General features: G+C 29.2%; 1 protein-coding gene across 3 annotated transcripts in view; it reads right to left on the reverse strand.

Annotated features, from left to right (window-relative positions):
• Nucleotides 1-24237, reverse strand: part of GlyS (glycogen [starch] synthase) — a 41271-nt gene that overhangs the window by 16211 nt on the left and 823 nt on the right. For all 3 annotated transcript variants that reach the window (XM_011497731.1, XM_011497730.1, XM_011497732.1), the window contains exons 2-6: nt 17149-17336; nt 16900-17084; nt 11280-11476; nt 4187-4379; nt 3829-4091 (exon numbers count right to left, since the gene is read on the reverse strand). In XM_011497731.1, coding sequence (XP_011496033.1) covers nt 3829-4091; nt 4187-4379; nt 11280-11476; nt 16900-17084; nt 17149-17284 — 974 coding nt within the window. In that variant the 5' untranslated portion in view covers nt 17285-17336. The remainder of the gene's footprint in view (nt 1-3828; nt 4092-4186; nt 4380-11279; nt 11477-16899; nt 17085-17148; nt 17337-24237) is intronic.

Here is a 24237-nt window from a genome sequence, read left to right on the forward strand (position 1 = left end):
TTTTTTATATTACGTTTTACTAAAAACATACTATTAAAAAATTTTAAATAATGCAATAAATATTCATATTATAGATAATTTAAAATATGTATCTGTATCTTTATTATAAATGCTTATAATAAAAATAGACTTGTAGTTAGTGAGTATAAAATGACATATACAATAATCACTGTAAATTGAAATGTATTTCAAAAGTAATGAAATTCTATAAATGAGTATATTAAACTATATATTATTAACAGGATGAGTTAAGGGTTAACGTCAAATTTTTTTGTCGATGGAAAATAAAATTTACATGACGGTGCATCATTTTCGTCGAATTCAAGTATAGGCATAAAGTACGTTTCAAATTTTTAATAATTTTATTCTAATAACTATTGCCAAATAAAGATAATATACCTATATTTTAATTTAAACATTCATATTAAAAAATACTAATATAGTTACAAAAAAAAAAATTAAGTGTAAAATATAGAAGTAATAATTTGATTGCGTTTTTCAATATTCACATTTTTTAATAATTTAATTAAAATAATGAATCATAATAAATGTTCATTAATAAATTAGTAGAACAGTATTAATTTGCAGATTCATTCTTATAATAGTGATTTTAAAGACAGCTGATGAATAATTTTGATAAATTTATTAACAGTGATTGTGCTAATAAAAAATGCTTATTCAAACTTCATACTTAGAATTATCAAATCAGAAGTTGCATTAAGTTCTATATTGTATTATTAATGCAGACATTTGTATGAATTATTTATTTTGGTTAATATTTTATAGTTCATAAATAGTAATAAAAAAATACAAATTCTATATTTATTATTTTTAAATATCATTTTAAAACAATTTCGACCATAATATTTATTAAATATATTAGTTATTGCAAATAGTCTAGTATCTATTTTCGATGTAAAAATTTATCTACGATTTTTCGTAATCTAAACAAATATTTGTTTAAAATCTCTGAGACAGAATCTTAATTCATTTAGAATTTACTAAAAAATTAGTTTGATAAAAGAAGAATTATGTACCGTAATTAGTATTTGGTGTATACGAAATTGTAAAAGAATTTGATGTACTTATTAATTTTACGGGTTGAAAGCACCTATGACTTTCGCTTCCCATTAGTTATATATGATGAATTTAAATAAATATACTTGAGATGAGACAATATATAATTTATTAGTATTATTTATAATTTTTAGATTTTTTTAATATAAAGATTTATGATTTATACATACGTTAAAAGATATTTTATTCTATTTTAGTATATGTAATTACAATAATCTTATGTTATCAGGGTTAATAAATTATTAGAAATACCTGCATAATTTCTAAATTTGTTTATTATTAATTTATTATTTTACAACAACGATATTTGGCCTAATTCTAGCAGTAAACATATTTGTTTTAAATATATTTTTGTCAATGGAAAAAATTTAAGGTTGTAGGATTCATATATGATCATTCTTTTAATTTTGAATGCAAAACAAGATAGTGTACAGTACTTTATTAAGTTAACAAATTTTAAAAATTCTTAGCGAATTAACAATATCAATAGGTAATCAACAGAATGTATAGAAATATACTTTTTAAAGGCGAGTTCTAGTTTATTCGGTATTTGTGAATGTTTACCTTTACTAATTTAATATGTAACATAAGTTACTTTACAAATAGTGCATTATAATTTTCTATTTCATCTTCACGTTCTAAGTACTCTTTACTTTTATCTTAATTATTTTTATTATTTTTACAATTATTTTAGCAATATATTAAAGTTCGATGGCAATATTACGTATTAAAACAGGTATTTAAATAGTAAATGCAACATTGACACATTTTATAATTAATATATTTAAGATAAATTTTAAACTCAATTATATATTAATTATGATTTCATATTTTATGTTCTTTGAATCATGCCTATCAACTCTTTTAATGATTTGTAATTATAATTATGTACAACTTTTTAGATATATTTTAAAAGTTTTTTGCTAAAAAGTCGATCATTCATTTTACATTAAACAAAAATTATTCTGTACAATAATTTTTATTTGATATCCTTTTAACGAAAAATTTAATTAAAAAAAAGTTTTATAAATGGAGTTACCTATTTAAATATTAGTGGCATTTAAAATAAAATAACAAAATTTCTTAATTGATAGTTAATCTGTTATTCTAAATTTATTTTTTAATTTAATTTTTTTGATCCCTCAAAACTATCATTTTCATTCATTTCAGTGTTATCAAAATAATTTCATTAAAATAAACATATTTATTATAGTATCATAAATTTTTAGATTTTATTTTTTCAAATACTTTAAATAATCGTTATTTACAATACTTGCATAAATACTTATTGGTTTATAATTAATGAAAAAAAAGAAACTGTACTTTTTATTAATCAATTATGTTTCATTAGATTTTCTACATTATTAATTATACTAGAGATTTATATGCATTTACTGTGATATTTTTATATATAATTTGTAAATTATAAACAATATATAATGGCTTTCAGTCTCATATTTCTCATAATTCATTATTTACATTAATTAATTATTTTATCAATTAAGAGGCTTTTCAATTGATATTAAAAATATGTTGAAATAACATATTTTTTTATGTAATATTACAATTTCATATTTGTTTTTTTTTCTTAAATAAACTCAAATATAATAGAATAATACTTTTAAGTAATAAACACTTTTACTATTCTTATTTTTGAAACAAAAGCATAACATAGACACATATATTCAATTAATTTATAATAACCAATTAAGAATCGATTTCACAAAGACTAATTGTATTAAATAAATATTAAATAAATATGTTGATAAATTCATTATGAATAAGTTATTTGAACGGAGCAATTGTATTTTCATTATTTCATTGTAGTTATTATTTATAAAAGTGATTAAATTGATGTTGGCAAATAGAATCATCATCAGTATAAGACATTAAAAAAATAAAATTGTGAAGGCTTATTAAAAAATATTTAATCAAAACATAAATACCAGATAAAATGAAATTGATTACTAAACAAATAAATTCAATGACTGTTTAATATCGATTAATTTTATTAAGTACCAAAGATCTAATTTTATGGACTAAAACTTTATATATATATACTGAAAGCTATGAGTAGTGTACAGAAATCAGAAATAAATTTTTTTAATACATCTAAAAGATATTTAGTAAAAGAACTTTAAATTATTCGAAAACATTTTCTGTCACCACAAGATCCATTTCATAGTTGCATAAAAACATTATTAAAACTTGATGTGAAAAATTTCATGGTAAAAGTTACCTGAAAAACACAGTTATATATAAGAGATGGTAAAGGTCATAAAAATATACCTTTCTCAGATAAATTTACAATATACTTTCTGTGGTTAATTGAATTCCATATATGGCTCCAAAAGGACCTCAGACACGATGTAAACTATAAAACAGGTAAATGAATGAAACGAAATACTAATTTACCGAAGATTTTATGGATGAAGAACTTAATAGTTTTAAGAAACTTAAGATATTCAAGTTATTGCACGAGAAACAAAGTTGTGGTTTGTGAAAAAAACGCGTATAATTAAATTTTTACCATTACAAGTAAAAAAAATATTAGAAAGAATTAAAAAATCAAGAAATGTTTCAAAATTAACGCAATTTATTTGACTGCGTCGATTATACATTATTACACATTAATTAAATTTTATTTACTTTTTATAAATTTAAATATTATCCTATATATTACAAATACTGCGTACATGTAGTTTTATATATAAAATAAGAATAAATACAGATAATTACTAGTGTACAAACCCATAAAAATGTCCTCTAACAAATTCATGAATTTTTTCTTTATTAACAGCATGGAGATTTTGAAATTCGTGCAAAGCTGAAAACTTTTTAACATTTAATCCATTAGGTGTTATGAGATCCGGAATTCTTTTCAGTAAATGTTCTGCTTCGAGTCCAGTAATATCAGATACTGTAGTAAATATGTGTGATAGATGAGCTGCAGCGCGTTCCATACAATATCTATGGTATATTTGACGTTTTCCAGCCTCTTCGTCAACATTAAACTATTTAGTAAGAATATATTATTTTGACAACCAATAAGTATATTATACACTAAATGGAAAAAGTCAAATCTAATTAAAATACTCGCAATAGTTACCTTATTCAAATTATTATAAAAATCAGTTTTGCCTGCACATAAATATCTTCCTAAAAGTGTAGCGTGTGTTGTAAAAATTGTAGCAATATTAATATGCCTTGTTCGTAAGGCAATTAATCCAACTCCCGCTTGCCATTCATGACAATGAAGAACAATATGTGGTTCAAACGATAAAACATTTTCTGAGATTTTTCTGAAAATTGAATTAATAAATAATATATAAGTCAATAAAAATGTTAATAGAATGGTTTATAAAATTGTCATTTTATATATAAATATGGTATCAAAAATATTTTGAAAAATCCTTAGAAATGTTGAATATGAATAAATTACTAATTATTATTAATAAATATATTATTAGTATTTACACATATATGACGTAATATTGTAAAATAAAAAGAAGGGCTATTATGAATATCTGAATTACATATTTTTTTATACCATTATACCTTAGATAAATAACAAAAAATCTTCAGAAATAAGCTAATTATTCACTTTGCAGTATTAGTTCATAAAAGCTCTTCTTAACATTTATATACTTAAAAAGTATATTTGTTTGTAAGCTTATTGTTTATTAAAAGAAAATCCATTTTTACTCACATGAACAATAATAAGCACAAATAAAATTCTATAGTAATAGTGGAAAAACAAAAATAATATAAATATTTTATACATTACATAATACATAATAATGATAATAATTCTCAATGGAAGAATAAAGAAATAAAATACTTTTTTATGTTATGAAGGTTTTTTTCTTTTTTATTATCTCACTCATACAAAATGACTGTTTTATATAAAATTTAATATTATTCTACATATTTTTATAAATAAAATATACAAATTTAATTTTTTTATAGATTGCAATAAAAATTTGTTACTGTTTCAATATATATATCCATCTTTAAGTATCAAATGAAAGAAAAATAAATGTGTTCGTATTTCTAATTCTTTTTTTGAATAACAACATTATTTACATCTTACTGGATTTTTAAAATTCTGTTATTAAAATTCTTCCATGTTTGTTAATTTGATTATTATGTATGTCAATAAATCTTCATCAATTAATAATTTACAAACTATTTATTTTAATGAATATTAATTAGTTTAGTTTTTTTTGACAAAATAATTAAAAATAGTTTAAAAATTAATATAACAATGTTCTGTAATCTAATGACGTTTATAATCTTTTCTTTTAGTTTTATTATTTCATTGAACAAATTGATTTTTCTATTCTTCAAACAGCATTTATTTATTTGAATTATATGTTGTATTAAATTTAAAACAAATATCAATGAAGCGTAATTTCTTAAAAATTGTATTTCAATTACTTTAGAAATATATGAGATATTATGTTATAAGATCTAATTGATATATTAAAAAGCAAATAAATTTAAAAAAATGTTTTAATGAATAATTTAAGTATTTTGCGAACGACATGCTTCTCACGAAAGTAATCTAGAGCTTCAACCAACTCTCAGTATTTTTTTTTAATCTAAAAAGACTAAATTTAGATTTATTTATATATTTATAGTATTTAGTACTATTGTTTGGAATTCCAGCCACCAGTTTGATCGCATATCACGGTGGGTGGATTAGACCGTACCGCCGGTTTAATCGGGGGGTGAGAGGTTAATGCATCAATTTAAAGTAAACACAATTGGTTTATAGTGACCTTTATTTAAGCAGTTGTTACAGTAGTGTTGGTGTTACTGATTGTAGTGAGAATTGTTGAGTTCGTAGTGATTAGCCAGTTGACCATGAACTATAGAACATTGTCCGGGAGTGCAAGGCTGAAGGGTGAGTTGGGAGTACTGAGCACGCGATTTAGTCCTTATTTTAAAGGAGTCTCTCCGGTTCGTGAATCATTAGGCAATGGTTTTCCAGAGAGCCCTGTCGGTCTTACGACTTTCTTAACGACTAATTAGGCAATAAAATTTGCGGTGCGTTGTTCGGCTCGCGAATGCCTAGTCGTTTGAATCGGCGATAGAATTTACTGAACGTTGTCCGGCTCGCGACTGTTTAGGCGTTTGAATCGGCGATAGATTTTGCCGAGCATTGTCCGGCTCGTGAAGGTATTGGAGACTATTCCGGATTATCGGCGCCCTTTTTAGCGGTCTGATAAGAAACAAATTGCAGGGGTCTAATCGATAGTCTTGACGCGGGCCGCAAAAAATTATGTGTAGTATTAATAAATTGCTGGAGATGCCAGTCTATGTCGTTACCCTCAAAGCGGTCTGTCTATCGTCACGTTGCTGAGGACGCACCAATAACTGGCCAGCAATATAGAATAATCAATATAAACGAATTTTACTTGTATGATTGCCTTTAATTTCACTTGAATTAGTCAACAAGACTGATTTTCTTCTCCGTTCGTTGCTCCTTATATATGACTGCGTACATTTAGCGTTGTAATTCTTGGAAGTTCTAGTGAATACTCCGAGAGCAAGCTTTAGTACGTTTGAGAAGCTTCTTTTGTTCTGCTATTCTTTTGTTGCAACTATTACGCCTTAAGCTTAATATAATGTATCGGAATCGTATTATAACAAACAATAAATTATTTTTTTGTTAGATTGTTCAATCCCCAACAACTATTTAATTGATATTTTAATTTTTATATGATTAAATATTTATTTATAAAACAATAAATTCTGATAATAAAATCGATAAGTAATAAATACAAAAAAGTAAATATTAGTCTTATGCACTTGTAGAGTATTAGAATAAGCTTCCAGATGTTCGACGGGAGGATTGCGGTCAAGTGGAAGGGATAGCGTATTTATTTAATAATTGCATGCATTTGCTTATCGTGCTGTTTATTGCCTTTTATTTTATAAACTACACAATAATAATGATTCTAAGATAGTGTTGAGAACCTGTGAGATCTTACATTCAGTGGTAGATGCCACGTGGAGTTAGCATGCACTATGTATCGAGGTAAGAGGTCGTAAATCCCTGATCCTGTTGACATACTGTGCTTGGCGGTAAATAGTTACATTGGAAGTAAGAGGTCGTAAATCTCTCGTACTTCTTCGTGTAATACCACGTGATGGTAACGTATTGAGAGACGCCTTGTTGGCTTAGTGCTTTTAGCACTTCAAGCCGTTCGCGGGAGCTTCGCGATCCAGTAAATGCCCTTCTGACTGGTGTTTTTCGTATACTTCAAGCCGCTCGCGGGAGCTTCGCGATTCATGCGTTATTCACAGAAATTCAGTTGTCTTACCGGATCCTGTGATGAGTGCTTAGACATTGCGCTTTTTATACTCGTGTTATTTTTTAAATGCAATCAGCACTCTTGACTATTTCAATCATTACGCACTTAAACAGTTATTAAATATAATGGCTGAATAGATTATCGCTGCAGAGTCTGCCTGAATTATGTAAGTACAATGCATATAACTGACTGGTATATTACGGGATTTACTGGCTGTATAGCGTAATAACTGGTAACTGATCGATTGAGAAATTTACAGTGAGCTACAAGCCTGTTGAAATTAATAATATAAATTTATTTATTGATAAACTGTAAGTTTTTGTTTCATTTATAAGAGGCCGCGAGAAAAAAATATTTTTAATTTAATTATACTGTTATTCAAGTAAATCTGTCTCATTTGTATGAAACGACAATGATAATGACAATATTTATAATATACTTTATTTAATTTTTAGATAATCTTATTTATAATAAAACTTCTTTTATAATATTTATAAATGTTAACAAGTGGGAAGTACGTACAAAAAAATGTAAAATAGACAATTTTAATTTACTACAATACTAACACATTTTTCAAACTATTTATTAGCAATATATATATATATATATATATATATATATATATATATATATATATATATATATATATCTCTCTTTTTTATTTGTATTCTTATTTAATAAACGGCAAATAATTTTGTTGTTGCCAGATTTATACTTTCTATAGTTGATTAATCTTTAAATACTAATAGTACCAGTTTATGTTTCACTATTATATAAATTCTGAAAAATTAATTTCGGAAAATAATATATTACTTTTAATTACATTAAATTTGAACTTGTTAAATAAGATTTAACTATTTAGCTACGTAATTTTATTGAATTTATGCTCTCAAATATTTTAAACGTTATTTGTCAATTCGTTTTGAAATAAACTATTACTGATGTATTTTTAACATAAATATTAGAAATTAATTTCATATTTTGGTCCTTCGAGCCGGATAAGTGGAAATCAGTGCATACATCCAATACTACCACACAAAGGAAAACAATCATAGGGTAACAACACAGTGTAAGCAGATCATTGAGTGCAAGAGAAATTCTTCACTACTGCAAGTAAAACATTACTGCTCTATCATATCATATCTATCAATGCCTGGTACGCATACAAAAACGGTTCATAAAGGACGACAATTATCGCATGTTATATATTCAATTCATGACAGAATACGAGAATATGAATGAAGACTACCAGCGAATTACTCGTCCAACAAAAAGGCGTACTATCTGCCGCACCATGGTGTGCTAAAACCAGAAATTCTACTACCAAGCTACGAGTCGTCTTTAACGGATCAAGCCCATCATCAACAGGACGATCATTAAATAACATAATGCACACTGGCGCCCACCTAAATCCAGACATTGTAGATATACTAACTTGGATATGCAAACAACAGGACTACCCCCATCATACGCTTTCCATCGACGCACACGGAATCATAAGAGTCGGCGGATGACTAATGAACGCGTCAATATCAGAAAACAAAAAACACCCAGCCATTCTCCCGAGACAATCGCAACTCACGAACCTCATAATCGAACAAGCACATCTCAGAACACTCCATGGAGGCATCCAAATTACACTTTCATACACTCAACAAAATTACTGGATCATTGGAGGACGATCAGCTGTAAAATTACACATTCTACGATGCGTTCCTTGTGCAAAACAAAGAGGAATTCGCGCCAGCCAACTAATGGGACAATTGCCCTCCTCGAGAGTAACGCCACCGCGACCATTCGCCCACACTGTGGTGGACTACGCTGGCCCTATTATCATAAGAATGTGGAAGGGTCGAGGAGCAAAAACCAATAAGGCCTGGATTCGTGTATTTGTATGCCTCGCGACCTCAGCAGTGCATATTCAAGAAGTAGGTGATTACTCAGCAAAGGGATTCATTGCAGCATATCGAAGATTTTGAAGTCGCAGAGGCATCCCACAGGTCATGCACTCTGACTGCGGAACAACGTTCATCGGAGCTGACAAGGAATTGAGAAAACTTTTCATTCAGCGCACAAAGGAACACTATCACATCACAACCACACTCATGGAAGACCATGCACAGTGGGAATTCAATCCACCTGCAGCCCCCCACATGGGAGGATAATGGGAAGCCGCAGTGAAATTCATCAAGTTCCATATCAATCGAACAACAAGAGACGCATCATTCACCATTGAAGAAATCACGACGCTATTAACTTAGATAGAGGTCATCCTGAATTCACGCCCAATACAACCATTGACGGACAACCCTGACTGCTCTGCCTCACTCCAGGCCACTTTCTCATAGGAGAACCCCTCAACACCCTACCAGATCCATCAGCAAGTGATTCAAACGTATCGATAATATCAAAGTGGCAATTTATACAGTTCTGTCTAAGTTCCAACAGTTAAGTTAAGTCAACAGTTAAGTCCGACAGTCTAAGTAACAACAAGACTAAGAGTCCAACAGTTCTGGAAGCAATGGACAAAACATTATCTACAGCAATACCTCTCAACCTCCAAGTGGCATCACCAAAGCAATACGATCAAAGTTGGATTGCTAGTCCTCATCACAGATCAACGACAACCACCATGCAAGTGGCCACTCACCAGAGTCATGAAACTACACCCTGGAAAAGATGGACTGACTAGAGTGGTAACACTAAAAACCACCTCTTCGACAATCACAAGACCAATTCACATCCTTGCAACTCTGCCAGTTCCCATCAAAGACACGTATTTTAATCATCAATGACTTGATGATGGCGGGCGGAATGTTACGGATTACAGCAGTTTTATGCGGTATACAAAGTGGGAGAGGCAAAGACACCTGTGCTTAGTTAGAAACATTTGCGTGCCGAGTCATAAACACAATTCTACGAAATCGGGAAACCTCACTACTCAAAATAGTCGAATATTACATTTCAATTCCGATTAACAAGGACCGACGAACTCTCTAAGGCTAGACTCTAGTGACGTCACTCTAATAATTAGCATAACAAGAGTGATCCAGAATTAGCCGGAATCGCAAGCCTGTACTAGGATATTTAAGGAGATACGCTTGACGCTCTCGCCCTCTTACTAGTTCAATCAAGCATTCATCCAGACAGGATCGCCATTCTACAGATCGGCTCCAGACTGCATATCGTACAGATCGACTCCAACTCAAACGTAAACCAAGCTCATTCGGCTTACTACTACAGAGATCGACTCTAACACACGTAAGCTACGCTATTACACACGTTCTTACAGCTCACTAATACACGGCTCCCGTCAACTACGTAAGCAACAACACTAACATACAGCCAACCACCTATATCCCGGTATACAGTATGAGTATACCTCCCACCCGTCAAGCTGTGACGTCACACGGACATCCTCCCACCACCAGACCGCTACAGCGCTCATCCTACGTCAGCGGCTAAGGAGGCACCATCGCTGCCCCTACTAGCGCGAGTCTCCCACTACTACTACGAATTATAAGGAAGAGAATCAAGCTCCAGGCTATCAAGAATACACTTACAAAATTCTCGTCGCTAATATTAATTGAAGAAACTCTTATCCATTCATTGTATCATACATTCATTTCGACATACATAGATCACTGACTATTTATTATATTTATTAAATTCAATGAAGAGAAAGACACTACACTCAAAAGGCAATGTTGAATTATTGCATTGCCCCTTCCATTTGCTAGCAAGCCTCCATCCACCATCACAGGGAAGCTTTTAGTCTGATCCCAGACATTTTGGTTATATTTTGGATATATTTTTATAATTTAAAGTGTTTTGAAATAGAAGGGGTTACATATATTATATTTAATAAATATAACATACCTAAATTCAATTATAAATTGACAAACGAGATAACCAAATATTATTGCATCATTGGCCTCAACATCTAAGTGTGGAATACCTAAATTACAACTATTCCAAAGCTCTTGTTTGTATTCATCTAATTTCCATGCTGCACTACCAATATCAAATAAAATTATTTGTGGGTTACCATCTACTAGCCACCTTCCTGTGATTATCTGAAAATACATTATTAAATTAACAAAAAAGTCATTTAATACATATTCAAAAAGTTAACGATTTAAATCTCCAGATTATGTATAAAAATTAAAATTTTATATAATGAAATTCATTGCAGTTCATTAAAACTATAATATTTAAAAAATGGTCTAGAATTTTATAAATAGATATTTAAATATTAAATTATAAAAATTATTAATTGGAATTTATTAAATATTTCATTGTATGTTTTTTTTTAAATAATATAATTTTAAAGTAAATAAAATATTTGTATAATATAAAAATTACTGATTCCTTTTCTCCATTAATTTTATGTTTTCACATTTTACATCAAATTTACGCATAAAGATATTAAACAATTACATATTTTTAAATTAAAGAATATATAAAGCTTAAAAATATTATTAATATTCGTTATTTTATTATGCGTATTATTGCATATCAGTGTTTGCGATAAAGTATATATACAATTAATGATCAATTTTAAATTTACAAATAATAAACATTGACATAATATTGAATACTACGCACTACATTTTACCTTATAAAAATTAGCAACCAGAAAATGTATAACAAATGATATCCGATATTTTTGTACTATTACTTACTTACGAATATTTACTTGAAATAATTTTTTTCTTATTATTTATATTTCCAAAATATTTCAACCTATATGTAAATAGATATGAATTTACTTATATACTGCACATGAATTGCGTGTATCTATTCTTCTAACATACAAATCGATTTATTTTTACAATAAATTTTAAACATTAAAATATTTAACCATTTTAAGTTGGTAATTAAAATTATACTTTTATATTATTCCCTTTTATTTTTATATGTAATTAGATCTGTGTATAATGAAATTTATACATTCAAATAGATATTACATACTGACATATACATATTTTTTGGTTAATTTGCAAATGAAAGTTCATAAAAAATGAATAAAAAGAATGGCATAATATTAATTCATCAATTTTTTAATATTGAACCAGAAATAAATATACGAATAAAGTTAGACGAATAAAGTATATATATGTATATATGCTGATTTCATAAATTTTCCTTGTATTAATATTCTATTAGTCTACAATTTAGTTATACCTTTTCAATTAATATTTACTGCTTGAATGCCTGTTTCTTATAATAAGATTTGAGTTGTGTTGTAACATATTCAATGTACGTAAATTATACAGCTCTTTGGTTTCTATATTTGTACAATAGGTTATGTATGTGGCCTAATGCTTTGGATGTATTGCAATTTTATAAAAAGTAAGAATGGAAAAGAAATTTTATGATTTCAAATGAGATATTTATGTAATCCGTTACATACTAATATTTTAATATATATAATATTATATAATAATAAAGTAATATATATAATATTAGTAGTCAATTAAACTATTAAATGTTATAAAAATTTTCAAGTCTTGTATATATATTCAGTATTCAATAAATTATGAACTAGGATTATTGTAAAACCGTACAAGCATTAAATGTTCAGTTATATAGTTATTGAAAGTTTATTAAAATCATGTCATTCTTCTATTCCAAAATTGTTATTAATAGTTTTTTCTTAATTTTAGCATATATTTAAGCAAAATCTAAGAATTGAAAATATGTAAGATACAAATAAATTTTGTTTTTAAATCTTGAAGGGGTTCACGTCAAATTCATGGTCAGCAAATGTATTTAAGGGGCGCAATTTTCAATACTTATTTACTCTCGATACTTAACTCTCTTAATACTTATCACTCGTGATATTTAACTGTCTTGATAGTTTTTCTTTCGTAGTATTCTCGTGATATTACTCTTTTTTGAAGTGTCTCTCTTCTAGTAATACTCTCTCAATAACCATCCAACCGGCCTAGATAAAACAAGTCGGAACGACGAGTTGCATTTTGTGCAAGTATATATATACATATATAACTTAATTCGAGAAGACATTTATGTATTTGTGATTGTCAGCACATTCATTCCAATAACTTTTGTTCCAATCATTGAAACCAACAATTATGTTTCTGTTATATAAATAAAATTTTATATTCTTATAATTTTTACAGTCTTTTTTAATATAAAAGAATCTTTCTATTGAAATTATTTTAACATTACGATGTCATCGTGGATATTCTATTATATACACAAAACTTTTATTAAAAGTCTTTAGTAAGGCAGCACAATAACGTAGTAATCAAATAAGATACTTCAAGATAGAAATAACAGTAGGTACAATAGATGAGAAATTAGATCCTTTATCAAAGAAGATAATATTTATTGTAAGGAAAAAAATAAAATGACATAAGTGTATATCTTTCTATTAAGCCAACTTTATAAGATCTCCAATGTTGAGTAGGAACAAAATACCGATATTTTGTTATTATTAGTAGACTCATAAATTTTTGGATTTTTTAATTTGATCGATCAATATAAGTTTATGACATAAAAAATCTTTTGAATAGAATATCTCTAACTATCAATATGAACAAAACATCAAGTTTCCAAAATAAGTTTGAAAAGATACTTATAAAAATATATTTTAAAACAAATCTACGATTATAACTTATCATAATAAATATAATTAATATATATAATCAAATTCTCGGAAAATTATAATCGTGCTAGCTCGCGAAATTTCTCTATCATTCTAAAGCCTTTGCTTACGAACATCAAGTAATGTTTATCTAGTCTCCGCATACCAACGACGATTGGATTTCTCCAACATTCTAAAGCTTGCTTTCCTAGAATTCTCGAAACTTCTAAACCTTTAGTCTAACTAAACTGTCGCGTAGATATAAAGCAAGCACGCGACAAGTGAAGGCTGTCTCTCTCTTAGTGAAGACGCTATGCCACGGAACACAGTCTCTCTTAGCAGGATAACTATGGAACAGTCGCTCTCTATCAGCAGAGCCGCCACCGACTGAACAAACCTTCAGTTTCGTGCGCGTATTCAACGAGTTGCTATTATCGGAACCGCCACAAAGAGAACACGATATTACTACTACCGCTACTGCAGGCTATCGCTACATTTTGGATCAAGGCTCTCTCATTTACCGGGAACAATCTCGACTTGCTAAAGTGCATGCTACTTCCACGTGTAAGACTACTAGGGAACGGCGAAATCTCAACTATTCTCACCATCAACGGAGATTCATAATTGTATATTTGTAAATTAAAACTCAATAAATAACACGAAGAGCAATTGTGTTGATTACTGAATTGAAGCATTAACCTCTCACTTATTCACACTGTTCTATGAGTAAAATGGTGGACATGGTTTAATCCAACCATCTTGGTCCTTCGACCACCGGGTGACTAGAATTCCAAACAGAGGAAAATATGGGCTATTGATAAATACATGTACAGTGAGGAATTAAATGTAAAAAAAAACATTACAAACAAATATGCAAGTAATTAAATGATGCGAGGAATCAACTGTAAACAAAAAACATTAAACCAAACACGAAATAAAAAAAACAAAACGAAAGAGCAAATGAGATTTAAATAAGCTTACCATCGATAAAATCGATTACACATAATAGTACGATAAGACAACATTGATGACAACATATATTAACAGCTTGTCTAATAATAAAGTATCCGGCTCGAAGGACTAAAATGTCTACATTTAGAGTAAGCTCCCAGATAGTTGAGGGAGGAATGAGAGCAAATGGAAGGGATAGTGCATGTATTGAATAATTAACACATTTATTTTACTTGGTGCTTATTGCTGTTATCCCGTTAAATTACACTATAATGATTCAAAGTTGATGATGGAATCTTAGCTATCTTGTTGTTCCTTTATGGCTGCCACGTGGTGATAACGTGGACTACATGTATAGGCAGCACATCGTAAATCTCCTGGCCCTCTTTATATGGCGTGCGGGGTGGTGTAACTGTACACGTAGCAGTGTGAGGGCGAAAAATTCCAGCTCTTCTTCGTGTAGTGGCACACAGCTAGCGATTAACTTATTGCTTACCTTGCAGGTTCTGCAGGTGTATTCTTGGTGGCACTTAATCTTGATATGCAGATATTGCCGCGTATGGCGCCTTGTTGGTCTATCTTGTGGAAACTAAACTTGCCCCTTGTACTTCTATAGATTGTGTGCGCTCGGTCGCTCTACAGATCTTTGCCTCGTGAGGCATATTGTAGGTTTTGCTTTGTGTTGTGCTCTGTGCGCCATTGTTTCCTTGTTCCCTTTTTCTTTTTTTGGCACTGCTGAGTGTGTATTTTGCACGTATTATGAGTAGGATACGACTAGCTTTTGCCTCTTATTCTTGGGCTTTACTATTTATGTCTATATCCTTGTCGTTTGGCGTTCTTTGTAAAAAGAAGCAGTTGCGCCTTGCCGACGTCATTGTTAAAAGCATTCTCTCGACCACCGCATGGTCTTTACGAATTATCTTTCTCTTGGCGTCTCCCATCAGATCACCTCTTACTTGCATCCTCACCATGAGAACTTGTTGAAGCATTCTTGCTTCACTATCCGAGCTATATTGTAGCTAGATTTGATAACAACGTATGAGTTATATGCCGTATACTGCAATTTTATCGTGTAACATATTTTATAAGTTTTATAGATGTCTTAATGACTTGTTTTCGACAACTCTGAATCATGTTTTTGCCAGATGCTTAACGACTTGGGTATTCCAGAAGTCTCACGACTGGGGAAGAGTTCTTACAATTTCGAACATTCCGCCCGCCATCAGCAATTCTATTGATGATCATTTTCCCCCTTTAGAAATTGGTAGTACTGCCAGCATGCATAAGTCTTACCATAGGGGTCCAAGTTGTTTTCAATGTTGCAACTTTCGTCAGCCCGTCCTTACCTGGTTTTTATTGTTAAGGGTCGGCATAATCAACTCCTGTATGTTTAAACGGTCTTGATGGCGTGATTCTGGAGAGTGGCAATTGACTTATTATTTTTTCTTACAACGAATTCCTCCTTGTCGTACACAGACAATGCATTGCAATACGTGTTTCTTGACTTCAATATTGTCAGCGTATTTATGCCAACGTGAGTTGTGTATACTGTCAGGCGGAGGAACACATGACCAGTCGGCAGACATGCCTGTGATTGAAGGATTTTAAGTACATTATAACAATGGACAGCGTAAATTGCCTTTATCCAAAAAATCCTTAATTTTTTCCAATTAGTTATTGACATCTGGTCTGATTGGGTGCAGAAGCTTCACGCTTTCTCCTCAGCCGTGCAATAAATCTTAGGCATAAGGCTGTTGTTCTCAATAACTTATCTTTCTTATCTAACTTATCGTTTTTATAATTTCGATTACAGTTTCTCTTACTTTTTCTAAATTATAGCATATAGCCACTAAAAATAATGCATTTATAAAAAGATATATAAATTTTGCAGCCATAATTTGAGTGACTGAGATTTATAGATTCTATTTTACTTACCTTAAATCCTTGATCACGTAAAATCGTAACAGTTTTATGCAAAGAATTATTTTGAGGAAAATCTGTTTCTTCGACTTCAGTTTTAGCACATGATTCTTTATACGGGCCTAATAAGCAATACTGATCACCCATTTCTTCAGTAGAAATATAAGCTTTTGACCTTATTACAGTATAAATTCCTCCGACTAAACATAAAAATATTCTAAAAATAGTTTCTTTAAATTTCTAATCTTGTTATTAAAGTACTACCTTTATTCGCTGCCTCCCAAGCTGCCTCGAAGCTCCATCTATTTTCGTGTTGAATCTTATAATTAGAGTTCATATTATCTAATAACTCATGATGGTTATCCAATCGATAAAACCGTTTGCTGGCATTACGAGACATTTAATTTTCAAAATTTAGTACACGAATTAGTTTATGATCACTAATTTGAAAACTAAAAGTAAAATAAAAAATACTGTGTTTATATTATATTTATAAATAATTACTAATAGTTGTTAATAAATAAATGTATAAAAGCAAAATTATTTTTAAAGAATATATTATTACGATTGCAATGGTTATTGATTTTGGTTAAAATTAATCTTACATTAATATAATATATATTATTTTATTTGTTGCCTTCAAATAAAATAAAAATAATGAATTGTTTATATATATATATATAAATGGATAAGCTCTTTAAATTTAAAAATTAATTTTAAGTAATATAGTGGATTGATAGTAGATAAAAGTAGATAAAACTTTGAATCATGTCAAACATAAGGGATTGCATAAAAATCTACATAATAATTATACAAATATTTTAATATTATTTGTATCAAATGTTTGTATATAATTAAATTATATTATAGTACATAACACAACACAGTAAATTACTATTATAGTATATTCGAATTTGATTACTAAACCAAAATGCCTAGACCGTTTGTATAAAAATTAATTCCACTAATCCGGCTCGTCGAACCAAACGTGTAGAATTAATTAAGAAACCACTAGATGTTGTGTGGGAGAATGCGTGGGCAAGTGGAAGGGTTAATACAATGATTCAATAATTAACACAATTCTTACTACTGTTTATTCCATTTATTTTCAATTTCTTTCCAATTAGGTGATGATATGATTAACTGTGAAATAAGATAGATTATAATTTATTAAGTATTACCATTTGAGAGGTTATGATCGTTGTTGTGCTCTGAATGAACACTACAATTCTTGTTAGTTTACTAATATTTTACTAAAAACTATAGTCATTCATAAATAGTAATATAAAATTTATTTATTACATATATAATTAAATATAAATATATATACATTTTATACAGAAATATTCATTACTGAAAATCTATTACTTTTAATTAATATTATATTATAGTTTAAAATTTTTGGACAAAATAAATTTATTGTGTTTTATAATTTCTTTTTTATTTACACAGAATTATTTTGACTGTTTTACAGTATAAAATTATAGCATTAATAAAAATATATTTATTATTGAATTTAAATTGATTATATATAATCATGAAATAAGTTTTATACACAAGTAATTACCGCCTTTCCATAAATCTATCTTTTTTCATTAAAAAGAACAACTTTTAATTGTACACCTTTCTAATATTCTCTTATAATTTTCTTATACGTTAATATTAAGGTAAGGAAATGATTGGACATAAAGATCAAAAGGACCATAAGAATTTATTCAAATATAAAATATTCACAAATATAATTTTTGAACGTATGAAAATATTTAAAAGCGTTAAATTTTCGAAATTCCAAGAAAACGACATATTCTTTTAATACATTTTATTTAGTTTATTCAAAATTCTCGTTAATCGGAATTATTTCTAAAACAAAATTTTAAATAAATTTACGCTTTACAAACTTTGAATATAAATTATTTTCGAAATAAAATTAAAAGGTTTCATATAGTATCTGTTACGAATTGAAACCGTTGAAAACGGAATACAAAAGTGGGAGAAGTATGAGCACGCGAACAGTTGTTTATAAACACTATACGACTATAATTTCGAAGAATTATAACAATGAAACTTACAAAAACTATGTCTATTGACGTCACGACAAATACCGGCAAGCAACAGACACCAGATCGCTACCGGCGCCTAAAAATTACCACTAGAATATTTAAGGGCTGCGTTTTCCACGCGCCAGTTAGTCTTTGTCTTAACTTAGCGTAACAATGATTACGCAGTCAACACGAAGAACTCACACTCGAGTCTTTCTCTGTCGTAGTCTGTCTAGCGTAATAACGATTACGCAGTAACACAGCAAGTTCACTATTCAGTCTTCAAGCTTCTTTCTACAGTCATCACTCACTGTAGATACACACGTACGTAAATGCTCAAACAGCAAGCAATCTAATAATACAATAGTAAAGCCACATTCTCAGAATCCGTTAATCAAACTTAAACGAATAACGTGCTAGTGCTAACTTAATCAAGAGTAAAAGTATCGAATCATACTGCATAAATTAACGGATCACACCGACCCTAAGGTAACAGTAAACGGTCCCCCTTTAGCAAGCTTCGGTGCGACAGCAGCAGCTCTTTTGCGCCGACACTAAGGCAGTTGCAACCCAATCCTACTAAAGCAGCAGCGGTACGACAGCGGCGGCTCTCACGCATACTACTACAGCGGCACTTCTCGGAAGGGAAGGAGTCACTACCCACATCACGGAGAGCATACACACTCTCTTCAGCACGTAAAATTATTGAAGAAACTTCCCCAATTTATTCGCTCACACCTTCATTCATTCACTTATCATATCATTCACTTATTAAATATAATAATACAATAAATAGATCATTATCTATTTATTGTATTATTATATTTAATAAAGGAAAGACAAGAAACACTGAATGTAGTATTGAATAATTGCTTTGCTCCTACCACTTGCCAGCAACACCTCCACCCAACATCAAAAGGAGGTTTTTATTCTGATCCCAGACAGTATCATTATATAAATGATCTTATTGTATTCATTATATAACTTAAATATTGTACTCCTAAATATTAAATTAATTTAATTCTTTTATTTTTATATTTTATTCATCATTTATGTATATTTTTAAATGTGTAATATAGAAAAAATTAATTTTTTTTTTTTTTTTTTTATGAATGTATATTTTTTATGTTATAAGTTATCTGGGTGAAATAGAAAAACAGTAATTAAATAGTATACAAAAGTTAAATTTATTATATTGCTATTTTCCAACTTATTAACATTTTTATATTTGATATCTCATATTTTAAATGGCACTCAGGCAAATTAATTATAATTATACAAAATTAATTATATATTTATAGATTCCCAGATATTATTTTTTATTTTTACTGTTTTTACTTTTTTTTGTATTTTTACTTATTTATATATATCAGTTAATTCTTACATTAGATGATTTAAATAAATATATAAATAGAAAATTAATAATCTGACAAAAAATGTAAGATATTTTAAATAATCAATTGATAAGAAAATTAATATAATATATAAATTATTTTTACACAATAGATACATTAATATTTTTTCAAATCAGTTTATAAATGTAGATACCAATTTAATTTTTTAGTTCAGTCTTATTTTGGTAAAAAAAAACAAATAATAATTCTGTAAACAATTTTTGTATAGAAATATAAATTAATAAAAAATAATTAGTTCTATTAACTATTAGATGTGCTGGAATATCTGTTAGTATTTGTAAGCCTATTTATTATATATATTGTGTTCAAGATTACGAGAACCTTTCGCGAGTGTTAGAAATCTGAAGACTCCAGTCGTTAAAAATGTACGATAAGCCATTGTTATCAAACAGCAGCAAAAAACCGTTTTAGCTAAACATCTGGGAAACCCCAGCTCATTAAACATCTGGAAATAATCGTTACGCGCAAAAATTTCAAATCTAAATATTTGGAATTCCAGCCACCAGAATGATCCGAAGACCAAGGTGGATGGATTAGACTATACCACCGGTTGCAGAAGCCTGATCGATAATGCCGGTATAATGTGCTAGCGAAACATAACAGTAGCCTTTGTTGCTTTAATGTGCTATAGCGCGAGCTATCAGATAGTATCAGTGCCCTCTTCCGCGGTCTGACAATAATCAAGTTACAGAGGCCTGACCGATAGTGCCAATGTAATGTAGTGTAGCACGAGATACCAGACAGTATCGGCGCCCTCTTCTACGGTCTGACAATAATCAAGTCGCAGAGGCCTGACCGATAATGCCGGCGCTGAGTCGTAATTATATGTGATACAAATAGTTGCTGGAGATGCCAGTCTATCTCGTCGCCCTCAATGCGTTCTGACTAGAGTCACGTTGCGAAGCGCGCACCGATATCTGGCCAACAATAGATAATAAATAATGTAAACATATAGGTATACCTTGCACAGATTCCCGTAGACAGACGTGTAGAACTTTAATTGTTATGACTTGCACTATTTTCACTTGGACTTACTCGACAGACTGATTTTCTTCGTCGTGTGTTTCTCCTTATATATGATTTCGTACATTTAGAGTTTGTAATTATTGGAAATTCTATCAAATTCTCAGAAAGCAAGTTTTAATAGATTCGAGAATCTTCCTTTGTTGGTATGCGGATACAGCATAAGGCTTAAATTTCATCGAGAATTTTCGTAGCGAATACTTCAAATATTATACAGTATTACAATATTATATAGTCGGCAGCTCCTCTTGGCGGGAAAATCACGAAAAGACTACTCTCTTGCCGATGTGGCCACTGTGGAAGCCAAACAGTTTCTGAAGACGGAAGACACAGGCGCGGTCTGATAGACGCCTAAGACAGCGGATTGCTCTGATTGGAGAAACCTGAGGCAGAGGCGTTCACGAAGCGGAGACGTTTGGTAGGAGGCCTTATAAGTGGAGACGACACAGGTACAAATGCTGTCTAAGTGAGGAAGCAAAGGAAGAAAGAGGAAGGCCCCTACTCTTGATATTATAGCGATCAAGCTGTAAATACGGCCACGATGGGAGGAAGACGCGTTACTTCTGTGCTGAAAATAAAGGGTGTTTGACACTATCTCCTTCCCATAAAGAATACGTCAGACTACAGAACATACATTCCCTAATAAAAACTGTGCTTAAACATTGCTGATCCTTGCAAAATCAGCAAGAACAATTCATCGCCATCAACAAAGAGCATTCCGGATGGTGAACTACTCATCTCAAGATCAAATCAAGGTTACTGCATCGCTGTGAGTAATCAAAGCGTGTGCAAACTAAATTGCTAATCCTTACAAAATTAGCAAGCTAATATTGCGTTACCAGTCGTTACAGAACTAGCATGACGTTATTATTATATAGTATAAAACACATTCCCTAATAAGGAGTGTGCATAATCAATTGCTGATCCTTACAAGATCAACATCATCATCATCAAGGGGCATCTCGAGTAGACAACTTATTCAACACAAGATCTGTTTGAAGCAACTGTAACTACGTGACTGAATGTAGTGTATACCTTTCCATAACATATAAATCCAATCAAACAATAGTGTAACTGTAAATAAACCATATTTTCGAAGAAGCGCATACTGTATTTCTACAGCCCTTCCACTTAACTCCTTCCCAAGAACCCGCTAGGTCGGGTGATAAATTAAGGCTATCTAAACTGTAGCAATTCGAGCCAAGAAATTAAACAGTTTTGAACATACGGTATTATAAAATATATTATTTCATAAAATTATTGCACTATGTATATAACACAATGAATTATATTTATAATTAATATTAAAATAATTTTTACTAAAATATAAAGTAACAGTATTTTCTTTAGTTATGTAATTATTTTTACATAATTTGGAATAATTCTGGACCCCGTTACAACGAAAAGTATAGTCTATTTCACTTCGCTAACTCTCCAGTTTAAGAATGCAGACTAAATACTTGTTTGCAAAACCAGCGTTTATTTAACGCAAAGCTGGACAAAGAAAAAACATGCTAGATGAGCCGATTAATATAAGTAAATGTGATTAACAAGAACAATGAATTACATTAGAACAATATATTTACCATATATTTACATTGAATATGAGTTAATAAATTCAAGTGATATTTAATGTTCAGCAGATAGTTTCATATAATCAAGTAATATACGGGTACATGGGCACTATATAATAAGTGTTTATTATTTATATAAATTATATTAAATTTATATAATTTTTTATTTTGTGAATAGTATTTGAGTGCTATTATCCTCAACAATTCGTTGTTTTACTTTGAACTTTATCTTAAACGTTCTTTTTCCATTTGTTTTTTTTTTATTGTTCGTTTCCATTTTAGATCTTTTATATAGAATTCTGAACTTTTGTTTATTTACTTTTCACCGATTTTCTTTTTTTTAACATGTTAGACGTCTAAGCTTTACGACGCATTTTTTCTAGATTATAAATATTTCGTCTATTATTTGATATACTAGTTTTCTGCGAAATTCTACCTACTTTCACTTCTTGTGTGTTATGTATCTTATTTCTTTAACCCTCGTCAACTACATCTTATTACAATTAAAAGAATTGTAACTTAAAAAGTCAAATAATAACATAATTGATTAAATAAAATGTTTAAACTATGCTTGTTCATATAAATAATATATATATATATATATATATATATATATATATATATATTATTTTAATACAATTTTAAAAATTGAAGATTTAAACTATGATACACCTTATGTTATTTCCATGAAATAATCTATTTATCTAAATTCGATTGAAATGTTCTTTTATCATGTAACAATCAATTTAAGAATTAAACATTTTATAATTTCCTTCTATCAATCATATTTCTTTATTAGGTGGTTAAACTATTATCCTAATTATAATTAAGTTTTAAAACTATGATAAACAATATCACTTATCTGTTATATACATATATAATTCATATAGCATAATTCATAAAAGCATTTAACAATTACAAAAATTGTAATTTCTAAATATATTAGAATTCTTTTATTAGTTTCGTAATGTGTTTAATATGCAAATATTTAAATTATAAATTTATATACTTTTTATTTAATTTTTATTTAATTTTTACTAAAATGAAATATAAATGAAGATTAATAAATAATTATAAATTACATATCTCTTTAATATATATATATATTTATATATATGTAACTGGATAAAAATAATTCGATAATAATTTTAGTAATATTAGTTAATTTTTTAAATTTGATTATGATCTATTAATAATAAATTAAATTTTTAGTTATTTCATGGACAGCTTATCTCTACTTAAAAATTAAAACAAAATTATTTAATACAATATATAAATATGATCAAGTTAAAATCAAATTAT

The sequence above is a fragment of the Ceratosolen solmsi genome, unplaced genomic scaffold (assembly GCF_000503995.2).
Source record: "Ceratosolen solmsi marchali unplaced genomic scaffold, CerSol_1.0 scaffold47, whole genome shotgun sequence".
NCBI classification, from domain to species: Eukaryota; Metazoa; Arthropoda; class Insecta; order Hymenoptera; family Agaonidae; genus Ceratosolen; species Ceratosolen solmsi.